The sequence below is a fragment of the Morus notabilis genome, unplaced genomic scaffold (assembly GCF_000414095.1).
Source record: "Morus notabilis unplaced genomic scaffold, ASM41409v2 Scaffold52, whole genome shotgun sequence".
NCBI classification, from domain to species: Eukaryota; Viridiplantae; Streptophyta; class Magnoliopsida; order Rosales; family Moraceae; genus Morus; species Morus notabilis.
In genome coordinates this window covers 464047-489288 of record NW_010362558.1, presented here as the reverse complement: position 1 = coordinate 489288, position 25242 = coordinate 464047, and the positions used below count along the sequence as shown (strand labels likewise).

General features: G+C 33.9%; 3 protein-coding genes across 8 annotated transcripts; 2 read left to right on the top strand and 1 right to left on the bottom strand.

Moving 5' to 3' along the window:
• Window positions 1-1732: 1732 nt before the first annotated feature.
• LOC21398934 (monocopper oxidase-like protein SKU5) lies at window positions 1733-5713 on the bottom strand. The gene is made up of 9 exons (XM_010102522.2): window positions 5307-5713; window positions 4700-4809; window positions 4335-4605; window positions 3936-4074; window positions 3454-3817; window positions 2836-3201; window positions 2655-2733; window positions 2236-2432; window positions 1733-2076 (listed from the first exon to the last, which is right to left on the bottom strand). Exons 1-9 carry the CDS (start codon window positions 5460-5462, stop codon window positions 1971-1973), a joined length of 1788 nt encoding a protein of 595 aa, XP_010100824.1. The 5' UTR covers window positions 5463-5713; the 3' UTR covers window positions 1733-1970.
• Window positions 5714-9414: 3701 nt separating this feature from the next.
• On the top strand, window positions 9415-13078 carry LOC21398933. Of its 6 annotated transcripts, none has more exons than XR_002902563.1 (4): window positions 9415-10127; window positions 10276-10423; window positions 10513-10768; window positions 11151-13078. XR_002902563.1 is itself a non-coding variant. In XM_024168430.1 (2 exons), exons 1-2 carry the CDS (start codon window positions 9651-9653, stop codon window positions 10336-10338), a joined length of 540 nt encoding a protein of 179 aa, XP_024024198.1. In that variant the 5' UTR covers window positions 9415-9650; the 3' UTR covers window positions 10339-10972. The 6 variants fall into 6 exon arrangements, 1 of the variants encoding a protein (XP_024024198.1); XR_002902560.1 differs by having other exon boundaries at window positions 10276-10768; window positions 11151-11265; window positions 11663-13077; XR_002902562.1 differs by having other exon boundaries at window positions 10276-10717.
• A 5533-nt stretch (window positions 13079-18611) lies between these two features.
• Window positions 18612-21626, top strand: LOC21398932 (probable sodium/metabolite cotransporter BASS3, chloroplastic). The gene is made up of 5 exons (XM_024168441.1): window positions 18612-19171; window positions 19857-19952; window positions 20074-20380; window positions 20468-20715; window positions 20990-21626. Exons 1-5 carry the CDS (start codon window positions 18756-18758, stop codon window positions 21201-21203), a joined length of 1281 nt encoding a protein of 426 aa, XP_024024209.1. The 5' UTR covers window positions 18612-18755; the 3' UTR covers window positions 21204-21626.
• Window positions 21627-25242: the final 3616 nt, after the last annotated feature.

The following is a 25242-nucleotide window of genomic DNA, read 5'->3' as shown; positions in this document are numbered from 1 at the left end:
CACTTCTGCTCACTGTTAGAGCAAGTGCTCCGAGCGCCATACTCATTTCCAAAGCAACACGCGCCACTCTTGGAGTTCTTTTCACCATAGCCTTATCCACCTTACCAACTTCACTTTCACTCTCCTCTAAGCCTTATCCACCACTCGAGTCACCATCTTCGCTCTTGGGGCAGCCCACGCTTGTCTCCAGAGCACTGCTCTATCAAGGCACATTCAGCTTCCTTTTCTCCATCTCCATCAACTATTTGGTCGCACCTCCCACCATTCTTCATCTCCGGAGTTCTTTTGTTTGTTTTTGAGGATTCTCTAACATATTTTGCAAGACATTTTCGTCATTTCGGCAACAAAAGAGGGTCCTAGGACACGTGTTCTTCAACTTAATTTGGGCCTAACTTACCCCTCTTCTTCGTCGGAGGTCCTACTATCCTCATCCACATCTAAGCTTAGTCACGTCGGATCTGTTTCTGACAAACTGTGTGCTTACGCATGTCAATCTCCAATACGTCGATCTTCTAAATCTACCGGACGTGGCAATTACTTTGTTTTATTTTTATGAGTGTTGAAACTTTTTAATAAATAATTGAAGATGATTATTTTGGATCCTTCACTATTATGACATCATCATTACCGATTTATATCAAATATAAAACAGATTCCTTCATCAGAGCTTTGACATTTGAAGGCATTTGTTTATAATTAAAGGTGTCAATTTCAAGGACTTCTTTTTGTTTCTTTTCTTGAATGTGCGACATTTTTAGGACCCAGCTAAAAGTGATTAGGAGAGAAAGTAGGAAACTTTGGGTAACAGGTTAGCCAATAATTTGATGGTATAATGTATCTAAAATATAGAGGGCGCGTTTAAAACTCATTTTAAAATAATTTTATTTTTTGTATGAAAATAAAAATGAAAATATTTTTAATCTCAGACATAAATTATTTTTAAAAATGCGTTTAATATTTTTATTAATAAATTATTTTTAGTGTAAAAAAACTTATTAATGTCTTTCTTTCTCTCAGAGAGGAGAAAACGAAAATAAAAAATGAAAAACGACTAAAAGTCATTTTTCTTTAGTCGTTTTTTATTTCTCTCTCATTTTACAGTAAACTAAAAAATCGTTTTCATTTTCATTTTTTGTTTTTATTGCGTCAAACGCCGTTTTGAAAACGTTTTCATTTTTTCTTTTTCAAAAAACATAAAAAATAAAAAAGAAATCAATTCCAAACACGGCATAGACACAAGATAAACATTAATGGAAACAATTAAAAAATAACTATAAATCTTCCTACAATTGATTTATCACTTGTGATAGAGATCCACTTTCCTTTCTCCTATCATTACTTTGTTTGCTTTTAGTCCTAGTGGGGAAACCAGGATTTTTTTAATATTAAGATAAGAAATCATGTAAATGAGATGCTTCGCCAACTTTGAAGATAGTTTATTCTCTCTCTCTCTCTCTTTTATAAAAAGAATAAGATATTCAAGAGGGAAAGCTAATTGGAGTTGGGATCTCTTTTCCATCAACTAGGGTTTTTTTTTTTTTTTCAACAATACAAATGCTGCTTCTATTTTATGAACTTGCATTTTTTGTCATACGACTCTTGATTACTTAAGAGTTATTTAAGGAAAAATGTAAAAAAAAAAAAAAAAGCATCAGTATTCTAAATTTTAAACTACTTTCTTTATTCCCAGTAATAAAATTACAATGGTGAGCTGAGCACTAGAATTCCAAAACACACATTAATAAATTCCTCCATTAGGAGTATTCATTCAAAATTAAAATAAAATTAGTGCATTGCTTTGCAACGCTATAGTTACAAGTTTACAATATTCCAATTACAATAAATTAACATTTTCTTGTGTTCAACTCACTCTGTACTTTCATTTCTACATGAACAAATGTAAGCAATCATGGCTCTTTCATCCTACCATTTCAGGTAATTAACTAAATCGTGACACTTAACCAGCTTAATTACTCGACGAAAGCCGCAGATATTAGGATTAACATGATCAAAATTGTTTTGCTTGAATAGGATGTTGATGATGCACCAGAAAAATGGACTCTCTGAGCCTGACCTCTGCATATTAGAGAAGTAATAGAATCAAAAAAATAAGTTAACCATTGACAAGTAACTGTTTGCATAGTTTTTTTTCCTCCTCATAATTGTTTATCAATAAGAAACTATCTGTGGATTCAAATTCCTCTTTACCAGCAGTACTTGCTAATGAAATCTTACTTTTGTAGCGATGAAAGTAAGCCGCAATAAATGGTATTTTCGGGCAACGTAACCTCGGATGAGTCAGGCTCAGAATTAACGACGCTGATATAAACTTCCTGGCCTAGATACCAAGAGTTCAGATTCTGTGCACGAAGGTTCCAAATGCCACTGTTGTCTAGAGAAATCAAAATTGCTGTCCAAGCTCCTGGAAAGACCTTTAGCCGGTCAAGAAATTGACAGTCAGTTTGACTAATACACTATCACACAAACTTTATTTTTCATTCCATGCATGCACAAACTGTAAATCTATGAGCAACTAGTTTAACTTGCGCAAATGTTTTATTGACCCCATTAAGCTAAAACATCATTGTCATGACAAGTTTTCGTACGGATAATTTCCTAACTAAATATGTTTATAGTTATTAAGACACGATTACCTGTGTGGTGCACCGAGCAACACCATCCCATTTGTTGTAAGTGCTTCTGCTGTTCTCCGTCCAAACTCCAAAATCCATCCTACAATAGAAATGGCAAACTGGCCAACTTATGTTCCTAACTTCTCCAATTGGATAGCAAAGTAGACGAACAGAAGAATTTCAAAGAAAATCAAAAGCTCACCCCACAACGAAAAAAGCGTAGCCATCCAAATGGTAGTTCTGAACGGTTGTGTCGTTATTCTGTAAGATGATTTCCATGAATCCTTTATGAGTACCATTAATCAGAGATGTATCAACTTTGGGGGGTCTGTTCATTAGCTTATTAGGGAAATCAAGCTTGTAAACCCCAGGAATCTTGAACTGTTGGGCAAGCTTCAGAGGCGTTGAAGGCGGTAAGTATGAAATTCCATTCAAAGTAGTTCTCCACTTCTCATTTATAAGCTCTGGAGGTCTGTTGACAACAACATAAACATCCGTGACAGTAATTTGACCATATCTGAAGGATCCTTGCGGGTTTGGACGAGCAGCACTAGCAGAGACATTCCATCTAATCACCATAAAAAAATGTATTAGTAATCAGTCCACCATTAATGAGAGGAATAAAAAGGCTAAAACAAAAGAAAATTACTAGTAAATGACTTTCAATGGAAACAAGCGAGTCACTGAGCCAATCAATAAAAAGTTCAAAGTTTGTTGGTCAGCAGACAAGTTATTTGGTAGATCAGCAATCCAATTTTTCTCTTTCATTTCTAGAACTGTTCAGTTATTAGACCAAAAGTAAATAATAATTAGCTACAACCTTATGGATCTTGCTTGATTCATTGAGAAATATGTGTCCATAGCATTAGAAGGGTCCAGGAGAGGACCTGAAGCAGGTCCCTGAGAATTCGAGTAGCGCAAGATGGCAACCCCGGTAACTCGATCCCAACCCGACGAATTGACAAACCGAGGGCTGGCGACAATGTAGTAGTCATTGCTGCCGTTTTGATCCATTGTTACCAGGAACGAATACGACTGACCTACATGTATGTCCATGTTTGTATAGTTCTGCTGAACTGTGTATGATCCTTCTGTCTCGACAAGAACCAAGTTATGATTTTGTATTCTGAAATTCAAACTAGTTGAGATACCAACATTGTGCACCCGAAATCTGTATGTTTTTCCTGCTCCAGGAAAGATTTCAATGAGATAAAGAAAAGGATTCCTATACATGTAAAATCACAGTGAAGGAAAGGTAAGATAACTGAATAAGAATACTTTAGAAAAACATAAAATTATTACCTGGTTCGACATTTACTGTTAGGAAAGGATTGCCGCTAGGAACAAGTGTCTCATCAAAGCGATAAGGACCAAGTCCATTTATAAGAATACCACCAGGAACTCCAAGGTCAACTCCATTCTCAACATCTTTTCTCAGATCCTGTTGCCGCATGAGCATTAGTCATACTAAAAAAAAGGAGAACATAGTAATGGGATAATAACAAATATTTCTCTTGTATTTTTAACGAAATGTTATGTTCCACCCTATATTTTCAAAAATGTTACATCTAATCCTAATGTTTACAAACCCTGTTACAACTATACCCTATATTTTCGTTTTACAAATCGTGTTAAAAACCTCTCTATATCCGGTGAATATAAAGTTCATTATTTCAAAATTAAAATAAGGTATAGATTGACCTTATGACTCTTTGTGTACCAATCACTGATGAAGAGTGTAACATCTCCATCTGGCAACAAAAATGGCAATGGAATAACATCCCTGTTGTTTATGGTGATACCCCCATATCCTCCCGCGGCTCTTTGGAAGTTCAGGGAAGGGAAGTAAAAGAAACTCCCTATCTGATCCTTCACCTGGAATTCATATGTCCAGTTCCAACCCACGGGAATCGGACAATTAGTCCCCGATACGCCGTCTTGCCAAGAGTTTTTCCTGTGCTGTATTCCATTCCTGCATCAAAAAATTTTGCAGCCTAAATGGCATTAACTTCTCAATACTTTTAAAAACCGTTTACCGTGCTAATAATGGGAAACAGATTTTATACCATGTCAGAAGCAATGGCTCATCAAGGTTATTCTTGACATTCACAACAACATTCCAATTTGTAGTGACGTTAAGAATTGGCCCTGGAAACTGTCCGTTGATTCCAATCACCTAGAATAATTTGTAAAGCCCCACATCATTTAAATATAAAAACTAACATAAACTTATAAGGGCATCAAGCTCTTTCTAAGAGTCCAATTTTCGTTTCCATCCATCGGTGACTCTAAAAGATTACGTGTGAAGGTAATTGTATCTTTAAAGAAAGACAAACAATGAAAGAAATAGTGAGCGAAAATAAAATACTATAATTGCCTCGTCTTAATGCAAATTATTACTTTTCTTTTAGCCACCGACACATCTAAAAAGCCAAGAAAATAATAAGTAGTCCATTTTTTCAGGAATTATTCCCAATAAATAAATAAAAAGAGCTGAGATATTGATAAAAGTGAGCAGTTTTAGCAGACAAGAAAACTGTGCTTGAATCTCTTTACCAATTCTTTTTCAGTATTATCTATTCGCAAAATAAGATGGCATAGTTCCAAACAAAATTATCCCAAAAGGGGAAAAAAGAAAGGAAAGAAAGAAAGAAACAGAAATTGAGAAGAAACCTTTTGTTTAACTCCAAGTGGTGAGGCAGTGAGGTAGGAGACAGACCAATCATAGAAGACGTACGGGTCACCGGCCAAAGAAACACTTAGCGAGGAAAGAATGAGAATCAAGTAGAAGAAGAAGAAGCAAGAACAGCAACTCAGGACTGAGGGCATTGGAATTTGTAAACAACCCTTGGTTTCCCTTTTTGGCCTTCTGGGTTTTCTTCTCTTCAGTTGGAATGATAGGAGAGTTTGAGACAAAGAGACAGGATTGAAGAAGAGATGGGTAAAAGAAAAGAAACGATTGTTTGAACTTTCTTTGCTTGATGAGATTGATTAAGTGGAAACAGCAAAGCTGAACAGAAAACTTTGGTGGCAGAGCAGTGAGTGAGTGAGAGACGGACAGAGAGAAAGTCACACGCAGTACTGATTTTGGCACGTGGGAGTGGCCAAAAAATGAGAAGAATACCAACTTACCAACTTGGGTTTTCATACGAGAGACTTGTCCTTTTTCTGTGGGTCCCAGGTTCCTATAATTTTCTAGAGAAATGAGCCATAATATTTTTTTTTTCTTTCTTAGAGACAATTCAGCCATGATTATATGATACATATTACTAGCTAACGTGTTTTTTTTTTTTTTTTTTTTTTTAACATTTCTACGATATAGTATTCCTAGCATAGCGATAAATATGAACGTTAAATTAATTATGTATTAAAATAGAATATTCAAAATTAACATGCAACAGTTCAAAACAAAACCTTACTTGTGTGCATATGAATTATTATAGGAAAGACTAGGGAAAAGAAGCTTGTAGAAAAGCAATCAAAGTGAAGTTGGAAAATCTTTACTATTTGTTGGATCTTGGGACCAGTGTATGCTTTTTTTTTTTTTTTTTTTCTAGGAGTATGTGTTTTAATTATGTTTATTTTATCGATTTGAGTTTAAAATTTAAATTTTATTACAGTAAAATTTTTTTTTTTTTTTTTTCTAGGAGTATGTGTTTTAATTCTGTTTATTTTATCGATTTGAGTTTAAAATTTAAATTTTATTACAGTAAATTTTTTTTAAAAATAGTCACATTTAACTTTTTACTACAGTAATAAATTTTAACATAAAATCATATCTCAATTTAAATTAAAAACTCAAATCAGTAAACTAAACGGGCTTTTTTATTAACCACATTTGTTTTTTGCTGCGTGATTCATTCACACCACACAGAGTGGTATTGGCGAATCTATTTGTAGTGAGGTAGTTCCTTACTGTGATTTGATTTATGAGTTGTAACACAAACACAACAACAATGTCTGTAAAAATAAATAAAATAATAAATATTGTTAATCTTGACAATGTGAACTTCACGCTCATTCAAGAGATATCTTCTTTTTTTTTTCAAACAAAAAAAAACTGAAAGTAGAGAGATTTAAAAATTCTTTTTCTTTGCACTGTGTTTTCATTTTCAGGTTTATCAAGGGGGTGGGATATTATTTTGCAGTGAGTAGATTATTTTTGTTGAAAGAAAATAAAGAAAGAAACCCAATTTTGTGATTGAAAGGGACCAAATGAAAAAAAAAAAAAAAAAAAAAAAACTAGAGAAAATTGTAAAATTTACCCTTAAGAGTGCATAAATCTGAATATTACTCCTCATTTTTTATTAATATCCTTTTGCTATTATAGTTATTAGATTAAAATAATTATTAATCAAAAACTGAGTATAAATCTGGACCTACGTTTACGGAGTATTTGTCTTTTTTTCCAACACTAAAATACTGTCTTAATGTTGGGCCAAAGTTAGTAAATTTAAGCCCATCCTCAAAAGTGATGGTCATCAGAAATGCAGCTCTCAGTCTGGCCAAGCACGCAATAATCTCGTATCTGAATAGGCCACTTGATGATCTTTGCGGCCTAAAATCCGGCCCAAGGCGTTCTAGATCTCATAAGCCACTATTTCATTTGATGTTGAGAAATTTTCATTTAAAATCTCAAATGTAAAACATTCCCATGGTTGATTTGTTCTTTTGGGCTCAAAGTCTCCAACAATGGACAGAGACTTGGAAAACGACGGTTACACATTCAATGGGCAACACCCAGCCAAAGTGTCCGTTTGTACTTAAAAAAAAAAACTCATTAAGCACGAAAAAACACATGTTAGCAATAAAATTTAGACAAAATCATTTTATTAAGATCTCCTTAAGTATCACGACGGCCGGTAAGGATAATGTATAAATATAATTATTGAATACGATAGTTGAACCAAATAAAATAATTGTGTTTGTTGAACTACTAGGCCCAAAATGTATCTTCACCATTATTATCCGTTACAGAGAAATTGCTTAGCGACAATGTCTTCCATTAATTACCCTGAATAATTGTGTATTATTAATGCCATGACAAAATCATAATAGTTGTCACGCCCTCAAGCGTCCTCTAACCTCATCTCTTTCTTTCGTTCCTTTATTATTATTATTTTTTCCTCCCCTCGTATTTCCATTCTTTCTAACTTGACGTTTGGTTGGAGAATTCAAACCATGATTTGAATTATAGTTTATAGTTTGTTATAGTGTTTTCTCTCATAAAAAATACACGTAAATCGAAAATAGTTCTAATTCATGAATCAAACGTCTCTCCAAAGTTGTGAGACTCAATTATTACAATTTCATTATTGAGTCTGTATTTTCTTTGGTGATAAATTTTGAGGGTGAGAACTGAACTGTCCCCTCATGCCACCTTAAAATGCTTGAGAATATTTATAGTTCTGTAACTATTTAAAAGTTCCTTTTTTATATACGAATCAAAGAGTAGTGCTAGTATACTAATAACCCAACTTTTATCTTAATTTTTTATACCACTTCGCGTTATAAGTGAGTTGCCTATTTTTAATATTTTTATTCGCGTGACAACTTTTTAAATACGATTAAAATGGTAGAATAAAAGTCGAGACCTTAACATTATTCTTAATCAAATATAACTTAAGCTAAAATCTTAAGTCTAATTATGTTATAGTTCAATAAATGTAATTTTTTTTATATGTATGTGTAACTTATTTACTTATTAAGTGTACTTTTTTTATACCCATGTAATACTCAATATTACTACTGTTAAATTATATTTAACAAAAATTAAATAATGCAAACTAAGTGTAACAATATTACATAAATATATAGAAAAAGTTACATATGCCTCACTAGTCCAGATGTCAGAACAATTCTTATAATTTAAAATTAAAAATATATTGTGCGTTTAGAACTCGTTTTAAAATAATTTTATTTTTTGTACGAAAATGGAAATGAAAACGTTTTTAATTTTAGACATAACTTATTTTTAAAAATGCATTTAATAGTTTTATAAGAGATTATTTTCAGTATAAAAAAACTCATTAATGTCTGAAAACGAAAATAAAAAATAAAAAATGATTAAAAGTTATTTTTTATTTATCTTTTATTTTACACTAAATTAAAAATTTATTTTTATTTATATTTTTTATCTTTAATTGTGTTTTTCGTTCTCAAAAAATATAAAAAATAAAAATAAGAATAATTCAAACCAGGGCAATAATATTTCATATTTGACCGCGGGGATAAGAGAAGCTCAATCCGGGACAATGAACAAGTGGATCAACTTTCACCAAGCCGTGTAGTCAAACACTCCCAAACAATTTCCTTCTCGTGTTAAATTTATGACACTTTCTGTTGTTCCATTGTCTTCTTGTCCATCTTGAGTAAAATCCATCCACGCGCTTGCAGAGTTGCATCAGCATCATAATCTAAACACAATTATGATTTATATGATCACCAGCCCCCAACGGCCCCAGGCCTGTTCCTCCACTCTCCCAACAGGCGCGTGAATCCCACTTCCCTCGCGGTCTCCAGATTCCGAATCACAGAACTCCCCCAGAACGTGCCAAAACACATTTCGGCTGTCTCCACCCAATCCCACGCCATATTGCGCAACGGTTGCCGTTAAATTGCAATAACGCCACTACTATCCCACGTGGGGCTATTTGAATGGTAGTATTAACTCTTTACAATGAGCTTGAGCGTAGAGAATGACAGTCGGATACAAAGGGCCCCACTTATCACCACCAATAATTGATCATTCTCCTAATCCTCTCTGTATTCAAGCTGGCACCGCCATCACTGTCTCCTTCTACTTCTTCCTTCCTCACATTCTTCTTCCTCTTCTTCTTCTTCGTCTGCAAAATTCCTAAAACCCTAATAATCACCGAAATTCAATTTCACCATTATCTTCATCTCTGTAAATAGCTTTCCAATCCCAATCCCACGTATGGTTTCGTATCATCAAACAGAGAAATCAGAATCGCCAACTTTCTAAATACCAAAACGAAGATTCAGTCTTTGAAGAAGATGAAGCTTGTATATCTTCTCTGCTTCGTAATCCTTTCCATGGCGACTCGTTCCGATTCGCGGCCGCAGAAGAAGGTGGCGGCGACGACGACGGTGTACGATGCGTTGAAGCAGCACGGGCTGCCGATGGGGCTGTTGCCGAAGGGCGTGAAGGACTTCGAAATCGACGAGAACGGGAATTTCCAAGTTCATTTGGATAAGGCCTGCAATGCCAAGTTCGAGAGCGAGTTGCATTACGACAGGAACGTCTCGGGGACGCTGAGCTACGGCCAGATCGGGGCCTTGTCGGGGATTTCGGCGCAGGAGCTCTTCCTCTGGTTTCCGGTGAAGGGGATTCGCGTCGACATACCTAGCTCCGGCCTCATCTACTTCGACGTCGGTGTCGTCTTCAAGCAATTCTCTCTCTCGCTCTTCGAATCCCCACCCGAGTGCGTCGCTGTTCGGACTCTCGACCGGAATGATTTTTCAGATTCAAAGGTAGGTTGAATCTCAGTCAGTTCAATTCTTCTCTTTATTCATTGAAAAACAGAAAATTTATAGGGATTTAGTCTGAAAGCTTTGAATTTTGATCAATGTTTGGTAAGCAAGAAATATGGCTGAAAAAATTTGTTGCGATTTTGAACAGAGGGAATCGGGGAAACTTCGATATCAGCGTGATCAAGAAACTTTTGGGAGAGACGTTGTGTAGGATCGATCAAGGATTATATATATATTGGAGGGAAACGGTTGAAATGAAAATTTTTAAGTTGGCCTATAGCTCAATCAGCTTATGGGTAATCTCTACTCCACCATGTATATTTCTTTTTCCCCTGTGATACGGAGTCTAGGTTTTTTCTGTGGGTCCTGATAGCTTCCTTTCCAGACTTCCATTGTGTGCTTGCGTTGCTTGCCATTTTGTTTTTCCTTTCCCCGCTGTAGTGCAGAGAGTCTGCAAATTAGTCCCGCCTGCTCCTGCGGATGTTGTTGGGAGGTGGTTGTGAAAAAACGCGAGGGAAATTCGGATGAGCGGCGAATGATTGGTTCGCACATTGTAGAAGAGGATTCAAGTGAGGCAGGAGCATTCTCGGGTGAGTTGAGGCGAATTCAGGTGACGAATCTGCGAAAAGTGGTTTTACATTGTACGTTTAGATTTTATATTGTATAATGGGTAAACATCTTTGTTGGGTGGATGCCAAAGTCTTGTTTTTTGTAGTGAGTTTTGTTAGATTCATGAGAAACCGGATACCTCTATTATACGAAAAGATTCAATAATAAAATCACATCACGTATGTGATTCTGCTTTTGCTTCCAATAATATTGTTTCATACTGTTTCTATTCTTCCCATCTCTGTCGTTGCTTTGCCTATGCTAGCTAAGTACTAATTTTGGTTTCTTCCTCGGAATTGATGGATCAGATGAACAAGAGAGAAATAACTACTAACACCATTTTACTTCCGTTTGTCTGATTGCGTGAGTACCAATTTGGCGTTGAGGAACTTATTCTTACATTGTTATGCTCAGGTGTAAACCTTGACGGACTCTATTTCCATTGACAAAGAGTACTTGAGCAGATGGTTTGACTAGTGATGCTTTTGAGACTAAGTCTCTACTTCTGCAGTGGATTTTTGATCTAGAGGTCATTTCTCCAAGACCAAATTTTCACCTTGTTTCTTCAATAGCCAGTAATAGTCGTTATCAACTTTCTAATTTTTGGTTTGGCTAGGTAGACATACTAACACTTGTATTCCGAAATTTTTTTTTTTTTTATAACTCTATTCGGTTGGTTACTTTGGACGAGTTTTACTGAATATTTGTTTTTTTGCACGTCTGTGGTTGGTGAGGTATGTTTTAAAATTTAAGACGTGATAGTTTAAAAGCTTATTCTGTACTTTGAATCTTTTCGTTTTTTGGTTTAGGGTTTTCTTTATGTTGTCCCCTAGTCACTGATGGACACATCGGTGGTTGTTGGTTCATTGATGACATTTTGTTTTGTGATACTCGTATGAGGCTAACTTTGTTTTGCGTTTATTCAGGGACATTTTCTCTTTCAGGTTAACTGCTGTCCTTTTCCATAATTAGTCCTCTCTCTCGATGACATTATGGTTGTAAGTAAAGTTCTCAACTAGTTGCTACTACTTTTTATCGTATGAAAAGGATGCCTAGTTGAGATGGAACATAACAACATCTTAGCACTTGTTTTATATTAGTGGATGAGTCAAAATAATTATTCTCAAGTTATTGCTTCAATCTGAGGATTAGACTGCATTGCGCTGTGTTGAAGTCGGTTGCTAACTTGTTGGTCACGTAATGCAGGGCCTGGATTCGACCTTCATGGTCTATTTGAATTTTCTTATTCGTTGCATTTGTAGAAAAGAATTTCTGGCATATTTTTTCCATCAACTTAGTTATAGTTTTCGACATACTGAAACTAACCCTGTTCCGAAGATTTGATTCTGGAAAACTTTGTTGAATAAACTTTACTGCTTGAGTGCTTTCTTCTTTGGCTGAAAGTTTGGTACAGAATTAAGACATTGGTGGACCGTATAACAACGTTGAAATTTCATAGGACGAATTTGTGAGAAAATAGTCAGGTTCATTTAAAAAAAAAAAAAAAAGGTTTAGATCTGTCTTTAGTTGTAGTTTTGGCAGGGTGTTTGTCTGATCTCTCGACATCCCATGTGTACCGGCACCCAGTATGTTTGTTCAATTAAAGATCCATGTGGTCCTGCTCAGTTTATTAGGCGGGTACTGTTGTATACTTGCACACATAATGGCAATACAGACAAAGATGGCCAGCAGGATCAGATGCCATTGGAGAGAAGCAAACGTAATACTGTTCATTCTGTGAGTAACAAATAGAAATAGGTACTGGTTGGAAGTTGGAACTTAATTTGACTAAAAAGAGAGTAAAAAAGAAACACGACAAACATGACAAAAAATCCAGCATCGTCTTCTTATTGGATTTACCAATGAAACTAACCATTTCAACGAAAATAAATTTCACCAAGATTAGACTATGATATAAAAGCAACTGTCAAAGTCATTTGGCTACTCAAACTTGCAAAATTTTGACCAAATTGTCGCAATCGAATGTTCTTAAGAATATCTTATAGCTCCAAAACAAAGTGTGGGTCAGATGGGGAAAGGGGAAAAAAGAGTTTGTAGAGAAAAAATGCTGGATATCTTTAATCGAGAATGATATATAAACACTTCTTTTTTGCTCCGGGTTTATGCTATGCTTCTCTTTGGTAGATGTGTTCATAATCTAAACGAGTGCAAGTTGTATGTGTATTTCCCATAAACCAGCTTTAGTAATTGAGGAACTTTTCTGATTTCTGATGAATGAACTTTCTTGTGGCATATAGTTGGTGGACTGAGGAATTAAATGTAAAACTCCTTTAAACCACGTTTATTTGGCTATCCGCTTAAACGAAGGGATTAAAAAAAAAAAAAAAAAAAAAAAAACCTACGGAACATTTTCATTACCTGTAGTTATGGTGTTTACCCGGATTATTGCATTAGCAAATGGCCTGACCTGTACTCCTCTTGTGATTACTGCAATTACGCACACAAAATGACAATTCTCAATCAATCTTTAACTCGAAAGTTAATTTTAAATAAGCATCATAATCCAACTAGAGTTTAACGTGTCTTTTAATTAGAAAAACAGAGAGGAAAAAAATATAAAGAAAAAAAATCCATAATCATTCTGCTGCTAGCCTGATAGAATAGCTTCCAAAGAAACCAACTGTGCAAACAACTCGAGGTTCTTGTCACCATTCTAGATAGTAGCCATGCCACCAAGATATATATATATATATATCCTGTTTGCTTAGGGACCACCAGATTTTTTGGGCGTATAGTGATGTTATAGGACAATATAGTCTTGAACTTGGAAAATAATAGCATCCAACTTAATATCAAGGTCGACATCAGAAATTAGCTTGAGTAAAGTAATAAAATTCATTTCTGCTCCTTATCATGTGCTTTTCTTTATTATGAAACCAATAAAAGTGGGGTCGCTTCCCCCTCTCACTCCTTTTTTGTTCCCCATATTTTCGGTGTATATATACAACCGCATATTTAGTACTATTCGTCTATTCGCTTCGAAAGGAAAAATGCTTTATCTGTTTACGGCATGATAAAATAAATGTGATGTGAGAGATAAAACGTAGAAACCAAGCTATAATGTACTTCATAAGGAATAATTGGCATGGGACTCAGTTGAACGTGATCTTTCAATTGAATAGTTGCTATCAGTGAAAGGGCTGTTTAGAGATAAGAAATGGTCCATTAGTTGGGGGATAGGGTACCACAGTTCCTTTTCCACATTGCAAGGGGAAATATAAAATAAAAATGGCATAGGGGAATCTGAATACAATTCTATTTTGATATGAATGAATCATATATATATATATATATCTTAAATTCAAGTGATCATATTGATACTATATTATGTGTAGGATGCGAATCACTTTCAAACAACTTAAGGGTAAATTTTGGTTTTAAAAAAAAGTCTAAATACATATACGGATTATTACAAAATCACGTTTAATAATCTGACATTTTTTTAAAGATCCACTTTTATTTTTGGAAACAACATCCACGCCCTTTAAATTTAATATTTTGATTTCAAATTCACCTCTTGAATTTGCAAAAATTAAATATTGCAAAGCCTATTTGGCTCGAATAATAAGAAGAATGACTTTGAATATAACATTGTGTCAAAAAAAGAAAATGCCAGGAACAATTTATCAAAATCTAGAAGACTTTTACCCCTGAAATCACATGACTTATCATTACTTCCCTAAAGATACAAAGAATGGACTGGGTCGGCCCGATCTAACTTATTCTCTTTAGGGCCATGTAGGTCATGGATCATTTTTTTGGTTCGGATTAGACCGACTCATATAAAACAAATTCTTAGCCCAACCCCTACCTGGGCCACTTTTTCTGGGGCTAGTTTGTGCCATGCTATGGGTCAGCCAATCTTAGCCCATGATTTTCAATTTTTTTCATTAATTTTTACCTTCTAAAATATATTGTAATGATATAAAATATAGTAATGATGTGTAATGATATGTAATATATACATAATAATGACATACAATAAATAATATATTATACTTCTATGAGGACTATGTGCTCTGGTTTTGCAGAATAGCTACCAAAGTCAACTTTCACAAACTTTTATGAATATTTTATATGAAAATATGAGTCTTGAATTTTTACCCTTTACACTTGATTAATATTCTCTAGTCAAAAACTATATTACTCAAAAGAGTATTAATTAAAAGTAAATGGTGAAAATTTTAAAAGGGTGAGTTTACCAATTTTCTGGTGTTTTTATATTTGTTTTTGAGAGATAGGTCAAAATGGGTTGGCCCATTATGGCCTACATGGGCCTGTAGGTTATGGGTGTCATTGTGGGCTTGTACGAGCCTATCCACCAGGCCTAACTCATGCTATTCGACGGATTTGTCGGGTATGGCCCATGGGCCTCAGATCCATTCCACCATATATTGATGTATTGGGTCGTACTAATCCGGCCCCATACTGTATCAAGATGGGTTTGCCTGGCCGCATGCTGATACCCGTACTTTCCTTTCTACATACTTTCTAGCGAGATCGCCACATCATCGCCTCACCGCCGCCCACATATCACTAGTGTTCTTTTAACATTGTACTCTAAGTCAAGCATAGGGAGTAGTTTAGTTGGAGGGTTCAAGGGTTTGAACCCAAGTTTATGTTCAAATCCTTATTTATTTGTTAAAAATAAAGAGGTTTAAATTTTTTGATGTGGCATTTAAATTCTTAAAATAAAAAAATTTCTAAACACACATTCCTTTTGAGTTTTTAAGGTTTGAATATAATTTTAAACTCAAATGATTTAAATCCACCCTGATTTTGCCTTTACAAAACGAACCCTTAACGGTTTTCTCATTAAAAAAAAAGGTTAGGGTGTTTTATTATATTAGGAAAAAAAAGATAGTGGTTTTTTAAAGAAAGAAAAAAATTTACTCATTTTGAACTTATATCATGTGTGATGTGCCACCCACATACCAAATTTTATGGTGTTTTATTACATTAGAAAAAAAATGATAGTTGTTAGTTAGGGTTTTTTTTAAAGAAAGAAAAAAAATTTACTCATTTTGAACTTATATCATGTGCCATTCACATGTCAAATTTCATTGAAAATCAATTTTTTACCAAAGAAATTAAGGGTTTGTTCTTTTAGATTAAAACTCAAAAAAAGTTTGAACTCAAGTTACAACTTTATTCAAGTTCATATTCTTTTGTAAAATTTGAGTTTGAACTTGAATTTTAACTTGAGTTGGAGCTAAAATCTGAGTTCAAGTCCCCCTTCAACTCAAGTTCTTAAACTCAAACTCAAGTTAATGAACATTATTTTTTCTATTTTTAAAAACGTCATAACTTTTTCGTTTTAATTTCGATTGAGATAATTTTTTTATGCGTTCACAATGAAAAGACGAATAAAACCTCACATATATACCCTATTAAAATTTTCTATCACCATTGAGTTTTTATTAAAATATTATCTAAATACAAATTCAAGTTTTGACCCACCTAAACACAAACTCAAATAGATTATCAATTCAATCCATAATTCAAATGTGCATATCCAACACAAACTCAAGTTATAATTTTAATTCAAATTATAACTTAAATTTAACTTAAAATCTACACTCAAATCACTATAACTTAAAAATGTAATTGAACAAGTGGAATCAAGTCGTCGGTATGAAAAGTAAAGAAAACGCACTATAAACGGTTAGTGTACTAGTGGCCTTTTGTAGAGCGTTACATAGAGCAAGGAAAACACGTGGATAGGTGAAGCAGTGTTAGTTGTCATGCATGTACACACAGGGCCTTGATGGTTGTGACAAATCCCGAATCCAACCAAGCCAATACACTAGTCGACTACTTCCTCATGTTCTGAACTATTTTTGACAAGCTTTTCAGTGGCAAGCCTCATTTTCATGTCCGTTTCTGTTTCGAGTTTTTGGTAGCACCCGCCACTTCTTCTCTCTCTCGTTTTCTTATTAATCTCACAAATAATCTTTAATATTTATTTTTAAAGAGATTCTTTGGTACGCTCATATGTTTTTTTAACTATTGAATTTATGTATTTTTTAATTTTTATATGATTTTATGCAGACTTGACAGATAAAAAATTTAATCTACTGGTATGTTGGTGTACCAGAAAAGATCCCTTATTCTTAATCCCACTTTTATCCTTAAGTTTTTAAACGTTTCACAATTAATTCTTGAGATTTTATTTCATTTTCAATCCTCCTATTAACTTGGTGTTAAATATTTGATGGAATATATAAAATTATGAACTCAAATTAAAAACATATATAGTTTAGAGACTGAAATAATACAAGTAAATAAAAGTTAGTTTTCACAGATCGTCCTAAAATTTCAGATGTTTCTAATTTTGATTCTTAATTATACAGATTTGATAAGCTTTTAACAATTAATTAACGAAAGAATTGAAATTAAAACAAAAATAAAACCTTTAGTCTAATTGTGAGACACATTTGAAAAGTTATGGACTAAATTGAAAGAGACTATTTGTTAAATTAACCTTTCTTTTTTCTTTCCATTTTTTCCATGATATTTCTTTCTTTGTTTGTTACGACTAATATATAGCATCATCACACATAGTTTTTCATGATTTTCGAGAAATCTTCTGCCAATACAATAACAATTGCAATTTCACCCCCACGATCAAGGGAGTAAAAGTGCAATGTTATCTATTCACGAACCTTAAAATATGTTGCACAAAAATGATGCTAATTGCGAACTACTACTAGTGGTTTATGAGTCCTATAACGCAATACATGTTGCTTCTTCCTTAAAAAAATAAAAATAAATAAAAAAATAAATAAAAAATAAATAAATAAAGGCATCTTGATTCTCCTATGTGGAATATATGAACTAGACCACGGATTCTATTGGTCCACAGGTCAGTGGAACAAACAGGAGCAAACATAGTGGGACTGATATATTGCCCCATAAATTTCCTTTTTTGATGGAACATGTACACTTGCACAATAATTGTCTTAAACACAAGCACACTTTGAAAACATATTCGCATAAGCAAAAGAGACCCTTTTAGAACGTCCAATAAATAAACAAACAAATAAATAACTATCTGAAACATGGACGCGACAATGAGTCAATTTACACCATCATAGCTCCTCAGCCGTCCATCATCAAAAAGATCCTAATTCCTAAAATATCGGACCAGAAACCATTTCCTTTGACTTTTCCATTACGTTGTGCACGCAACGCCCAGAAGGCCACAAACCACAACATCTGTCACGTGCTGCACGTGATTATCTATCACTCTCTTGTACAAGGAATTTCTGCAGTAGAAACGCGTTTATAATTAATTTTAAAATAATTTTATTTTTAATAAAAAAATAAAAATAAAATTATTTTGAGAATTATTTGTGATTAATTTTAAAATTGCGTTTAGTTAGTTTTTTAAGAGATTATTTTGAGTATAATGAAAAAATAAAATCATGTTTATTAATTAATATATTATAATATTATTGATAAGTATTAATAAATGAAAACAGAAAAGTGAAAATAATTTTTAACTGTTTTTTAATTCTTTTAAAAAATTATTCTCACTGTTTTTATTTTCATTTTTATTTTTAAAATATTTATTAAATAAATATCGATTTATTTTTATTTTCATTTTTTACTTCTACTGCACTTTTTCACTATTGTTACGTTTTGAAATAGACGAATTGTTCAAACTTTTTAACGTAAAATTTATAGATAAACCCGAAACGTCAACTAAAGAAAATGACTATTAATAATTTTTTATTTTAAACTGTTTTATCAAAAATTATTTATTGTATATATTTTTTTAATTAATTATAATTATAATTTAATTCAACAATTAAAAAATATATATAAATCTTAAAACTGAAAAAAAAAAAAAAAAAAGTTTTAAAAAAGTCTATCTATCCCATGAGCTGTTTCCAGAGTTCGACACACACCTCTCCTTTCATTCCTTCCCTCCTCTACAGAGCTCGCCGGTGAACCACCACTCGCCGGCACCGTCAATCGGAATCATCACCGGCGATGTTCACCTCCCTTTCTTCTTCTCCATCTTTCTCAATGATCTCAATTCCGTCTCGTTCTCTCTTACCTTCCTTCATCGCCAAAAAGCCAATTCTTCTCTCAACACTTCTGAATTCTCATTCCCTCTCATTTGCCTTCAGACCTCCTTCTTCATCTTCTTCTGCTTTTTCAATTCGGAAGAAGAAATTCAACAATGGTGTACTCGCCTGTTCGACCTCGCCGTTCATTGGACGAGTGGGGTCGCAGAGAAGAGAAGGCCAAGCCTCGCTGCTTTCCTTTGGGATAAACCCACCGACGGCGATTTCGGAAACCGCGAACAAGAGTAGCGACTCTTCTCAGCTCTTGTCTGCAATGCTTCCTTTCGTCGTTGCCGCCACCGCCATTGCTGCTCTGGCTCAACCTTCTACTTTCACTTGGTCGGTAAATTTTGCTCTTTTTTTTGTCTTCTTTGAAATATTCGGTAGTAAACGAATTATTGCATGTTGAAATTTTTGGGTTTTCGAGTCTTGCATGCGATTTTTTTAATAATCTTTTTGTGAATTTGGGTTAATTAGTGAAGATGAGGTTTAAATTGGGGAATAAATATAATATAAAGTCCCTTGTTTTGGTTTTATTTTAAAGAATTAGTATAATATAATGGCCATAGACTATCTTCTCAGTCGTGTAGAATAAATAAATATATTGTGCATCTATGTATTTATGTTTTGCTTTAGAAATGACTTACAATATGCTTAAAGATTTTTTTTTTCCCTTTTTTACTTCTTATCTTTCTTTTTCTTTTTATTTTATTGGTAGTTGGTGCAGCTTAAAGATCGTTTCTTCATTTAATGTTGAAGGAAATTTCAGTTTTCTTTTATTTTAGTAGTTAAGAAATTCATGGAGTTAGTTGGTCGTTTCCGGCTTTTGTTCAGAACTTGGATGATGAAGAATGAAATTTGCATTTCAGAAGCTGGGATCACTTTTATATGTTTGATTTTAAGCCCACTAGAGTTTCTGCGTCAAGCTATTTCTTTGCTACATGACTAATTATAATGCATAATTTTGACATTCTGAACTCTTTTTTTTTTTTTTTTTTTTTTTTTTGTGTGTTTTTGCATGCAGGGTGTCTAAGGAATTATATGCCCCTGCTCTTGGTGGGATCATGCTGTCTATTGGGATCAGACTGTCCATTGATGATTTTGCTCTTGCATTTAAAAGGTAATTCTTTTTTCCACCACGGCCTTTGTTTTCTTGTAGTTCTTCACCATTTTTTTTTTATTTTCCTAAACTATCCCTGAGATTCTCACCAGTTACCACTCTGCTACTTCATCTTCTGCAGGCCATTACCACTCTCTGTTGGGTTTATAGCCCAGTATGTGTTGAAGCCAGCTCTTGGGGTACTAATTGCGAGAGCATTCGGTATGTCACCGATGTTCTTCACTGGTTTTGTCCTTACCTCTTGTGTTGCAGGAGCTCAGCTATCGAGCTATGCTAGTTTTCTGAGCAAAGGAGATGTGGCCTTGAGCATTCTTCTCACCAGTTGTACCACCATTGCCTCAGTTCTTTTCACACCTCTATTAACCGGCCTTTTAATTGGCTCTGTTGTTCCTGTTGATGCTGTGGCCATGTCAAAGTCGATATTGCAAGTATGGTTTTTCAAGGAAGATTTCTGTCTGCCATTTCTTCGGATTTCGGCATTGCTCTTATCTAACAATTTCTTGTTTCTTGAATAGGTTGTTCTTGTTCCAGTCACTCTAGGCCTTGTGCTCAACACTTATGCAAGACCTGTGGTGACGGTCCTTCAACCGGTCATGCCATTTATTGCCATGATTTGTACTTCATTGTGCATAGGCAGCCCTCTTGCCATAAACCGTGCACAAATTCTTTCGCCAGAGGGGTTCCGACTGGTGTTTCCGGTGTTAGCATTTCACGCAGTGGCTTTTACATTAGGATATTGGGTCTCCAAAATCCCAGTTCTGAGGTACATCTCTCACTTCCATCCTAAATTATTGATCTATCATGTCAGCCAGGTGAAAAAGAAAAAAAGCCATGGCACGACATGACATAATGAGAAGATAATTCTGCCAGTTGAACAAGCAACACACGACTTAGTGCGCATTTGAACAAAATTTTGAATGTTTTATAAATACTGTAGCAAAATGGTTTATAGTAAAAAGGTTCGAACTGTGATTCAAACCTGCAAAACAAACAGGACATTAATCACAAATTCTTACTCATTCTCTAACATGTGACAGGCAAGAGGAAGAAGTTAGCAGAACAATCTCATTATGCACAGGAATGCAAAGCTCAACCCTGGCTGGATTGCTTGCAACCCAGTTCTTGGGGAGCAGCCAGGCAGTTCCTCCGGCTTGTTCAGTAGTTGCCATGGCAATTATGGGCCTTTGTCTTGCCTCTTTCTGGGGCAGCGGCTATCGAATCAGAGACCTACCGAACTTACTAACACCCTGAACTGGCTCCACTGTTAGCGCTTAGTATGTATCCTTCGGGTGCTGTATTTTGGACCTAATTTAGTGCAGAAAGTTGGCCAAGGATGCTGATAAAGCGGGATATTTAGAGTAGAATGGAAGGTTATGTGGTGCTTGTGTTTTAACTCGGTGGGATAGTAGTGTTTGGAACAGAGGAGGAGGAACTGTGTAGAAGGCGGGAAAATATGGGGTTAGCCTAGAGTTGTTTAGTGTTGTACAGCTCTTTATACGAGCAAGAAACTGAGTTTCTTCTGTATATACTCTTAAAAAGGTATATGCTAAATTATACATGCGGAAATGTTTCATAGTAAGCATGAAAAAATGTGAAATTCGTTTGCTCTTTTCATCGTGGAGAATTCTGTAACCGAGTACAAAAGTTGGCAGAGAATAGAGCTTTTAACCGTCAGATATGATCTTTTACAATTACAATTTCATCAAAGAGAGAGGCTACATCATGTTTTCCATCACTCTTTGATGTTTGATGTGAATGTTGAGAGTGATAAAATTTAAACAATAAATGCCGAGAGTGTTAAACAGTGAATGTTGAGAGTGATAAAGGGAGTAACAAAAGTCACTGGGAGTAACAAAAGTCAAATAGTGAATACTGAGAGTGACCAAGAAAGTGATAAAAAAAAGTGAATGATGAAAGTGACAAAAAAAAGAGTGATGTTAACATATTTTTTTTATCAAATTAATTGATTGACAAGTCTGGGCAGCTTGAGAGCTTAAATATGAGTCGGGACAAATAGAAAAAATGGAGAATTATCCTTAAAGAGTGTATGAGTCTAAATTTTTATCATTTAATTTTTTATAAATATCTTTTTATTAGTGTAATTATTTAACTAAAAAAGTTACCAAATAAAAAAAAAATAAAAATTTTGACTCAAGGTATGATAAATAAGGTTGATTCATTACCCACATACTAGGCCCGTTAGTGGGCTGTTCTAGCCTGTCACTTGCCCAACCTGGATGTAACGGTCGGCCTAAGCCTAGGTTTCACACCAACCGTGTGGATCGGCGCAGCCCCCGCGCACACATATGGCCTGTTGTGGCTTTTTTTTTTTTTTTGTGTGGATAGTTTTATTTTTTTTACTTAATCAGTCAATTTTTTTTTTCAACAATAAATACTATCTAACCGTTCTACAAAGGAATTCTCAAATTCCAGACTACATTCCTCTCACAAGTTACGTCCTCTCCAATTCTCTCAAGTTTCTTCTCTCCAACCTCCCAAATTCTTTCTTAGAATCTCTTAAAACTGTTTTTAATTATTTTTTATTAAAAAATAAATATTCATTACTCTATTTTTAAGTGTCAAGATCAAGATACTATTAGAATTATTATATTGTACTTATTTTTATACATATCCACTTGTTTGTAATTTTGGTGGGCTCATTTTCCATTCAAAGGCACGTCGTTTACCTTGTCTGCCCCCGGTTTGCCCGGCCCACTAAGCCTGCTGTTGGGCCTGCATTTTGCCCCGTCAAGCTTCAAGTTCGGTCTAGTCTTCGGAAAAGAAGACAATTACTCCTTAATAGTACCCCTACTCACGAATATTGGTCCGTCAGTTAAATAATTATAATTATATTAGTTAAAAGGATAATAATAAAAAATAATTGATAAAAATTTATATTTATGCATTCTAAGGATAAGTTAAGCTACTTTCTCTTTTGGCTTCTGGATTGTTCCCAAAACATCACGGCACTTGTTTTAGTGGCTCTCCGGCCTCCTCCTTCCCAGCCTTGAACTGCGCCAAGTAGAAGCTCAGCAGAACGAGACACCACTTTAAAAAAAAAAAAAAAAAACAAACAAACTTCGAAACGTGGAAAAGAGTTAATTTCGTCTTTTCATCTGGCTGGATTAAGACATTATATTACGTTCAAAAAATTGAGATTGACTGGTTCATGATATGATTTGAAACACATTTAAAAATGTCTTGGTGTATATTTGACAAAGTCCATATGACACATATACTTAACAAACCTAAAATACATGGAATATTTATATAAATTCCCCAAAAGATCAAACCAATCGTTGTTTTATTTCAAACACGACAAGTACATCATATTCGTTGATCAACAGCATATTAGGACTGCTAAATATAAATTAAATATCGATCATGTTACGTTCCTTTACATGACTGAATTTGCTCAAAATCAAATATCTTGATTCTGCTTTATGGAACGTATAACGTAGGACACCACAAAATGAAATCTATGGTTATCTTTATTAGATTCACGAGGATCATTGCTCTCACAAGTGTTCCTTTAATTACCACTCATTATAACACAATATCTCTCGAACATATAACACATATACTAGCACAATATTACACACTTGCAAAACTAGCTAGCTCACCTTCTACGCCTTTTCATCGCTTTCCTTGCTTCTTCTCACTCGAACGTCACTCTTCCTTAACAATTCCACAGATTTTTTTTTTTAACATATATCTAATAATGGGGCAGCATGGTGTAGGTTTTCATAGCAAAATTATATAAATTTAGTGGCCGTACGTTGATATATATTTTTAAAAGTCCAGAAATCAGCGTTAAATACTCTTAACACATCAGGATATATATATATATATATATATATACTTTTACTACAAAAAAAAGAAAAAATAAAACACACAAACATATGTAGATACATCTATATCTAAATCGAAATCTATACATATATACTTATAACTGTTCTAGAATATCATGTACAAGCTAAATCATCGGCTGTTTCTTTTCACAAGATTACGAAGTTTGAACTAAAAGCACGACCAAGCGCACATAAACTACGGGACAATAATGGAACATGTTGGTTATCTGTGGTCGTTGTAAATAGTGAATTTCTAGCTAACGGATCAACAAAGGGAGGGAACATAGAGGGGATAAAGGAATGGCGTTGCCTCTGCTTTTGAAGCAACTGGATGACAACCCTAAAGTACTTGAAAGAATATAATAAGGCCATATATATATATATATATATATATATATATATATATATATATATAAAGAAAAAAGCAGCACAATCATGAAGTGTAACTTGGACCCATTACCCCAATATTTACGGAGACTTTTCCCTTTCCTTAAAAGCATGTATGTATATATAAAACAAAACACAGCGTCTATAAGAATCTATATATGTACTAGATATGTATGACGTAAATATATGAAAACTACCGAAATTTGTTTCAGTTATAAGTAAATTCGCGATTGCCTTAGAAGAGGACCACTTTCATTATTGATTGATCTTAGTAAGAAGAAAAATACTTCTTAGATTGTATGGTTTGCATTTTTACTCTTTACACTTGATTAATATTTTTTTTAGTTAAATAACTATATCAGGTAAAAGAGTATTAATTAAAAGAATGTGCAAAATTCCAGACTCATCCACTGTAAATGTAAGTTCAACAATCTTCTTTATAAATAATTGTTAATTAATAATCATCAATTTTCCTGCATATGTTTAATTTATCAATTTTCAATGCATTTAAGTCATTTGTATAATTTTTGATATCTCAAATGTTGTCTAACCAATCAGATTATGTCATGCCATTTTAGGAACTCAAACATTAAAGCATGAAAAAAAACATTTTAAATTTTTTAAATGACGTGACATAATGTGGTGTGTTAGATGATATCATAATTGAACAAGTGATTTGAGTCCATTCTCAGTCATGTAAAGTATTGAATTTTAATTTTTTTAGAATTTTTTTTATTTAACAAAATTAAGGTTTTTTTTCTAAAAATATGCTTTTAGAAGAATCATTTTTGTGGATATATCTATTTTGTAGCTATCAATTTATCTAGTACAAGATGGCTGATAATTGAATGTAAATAGATGAATAAAAATTACAAGTCAGAACAAAAATATGTAAATTAAGCATTTATCTGAAATTTTACTCGATAGGTAAGAAATAAGAATATATATAGTCATTTTTTCCATCTTTACTTTTATATTAACGACGATTTGCTAGTGTTTCAGGATTCCTTAGGAAAAATTAAAGTAAAACAGAAAATATTCTTGTTCAATGG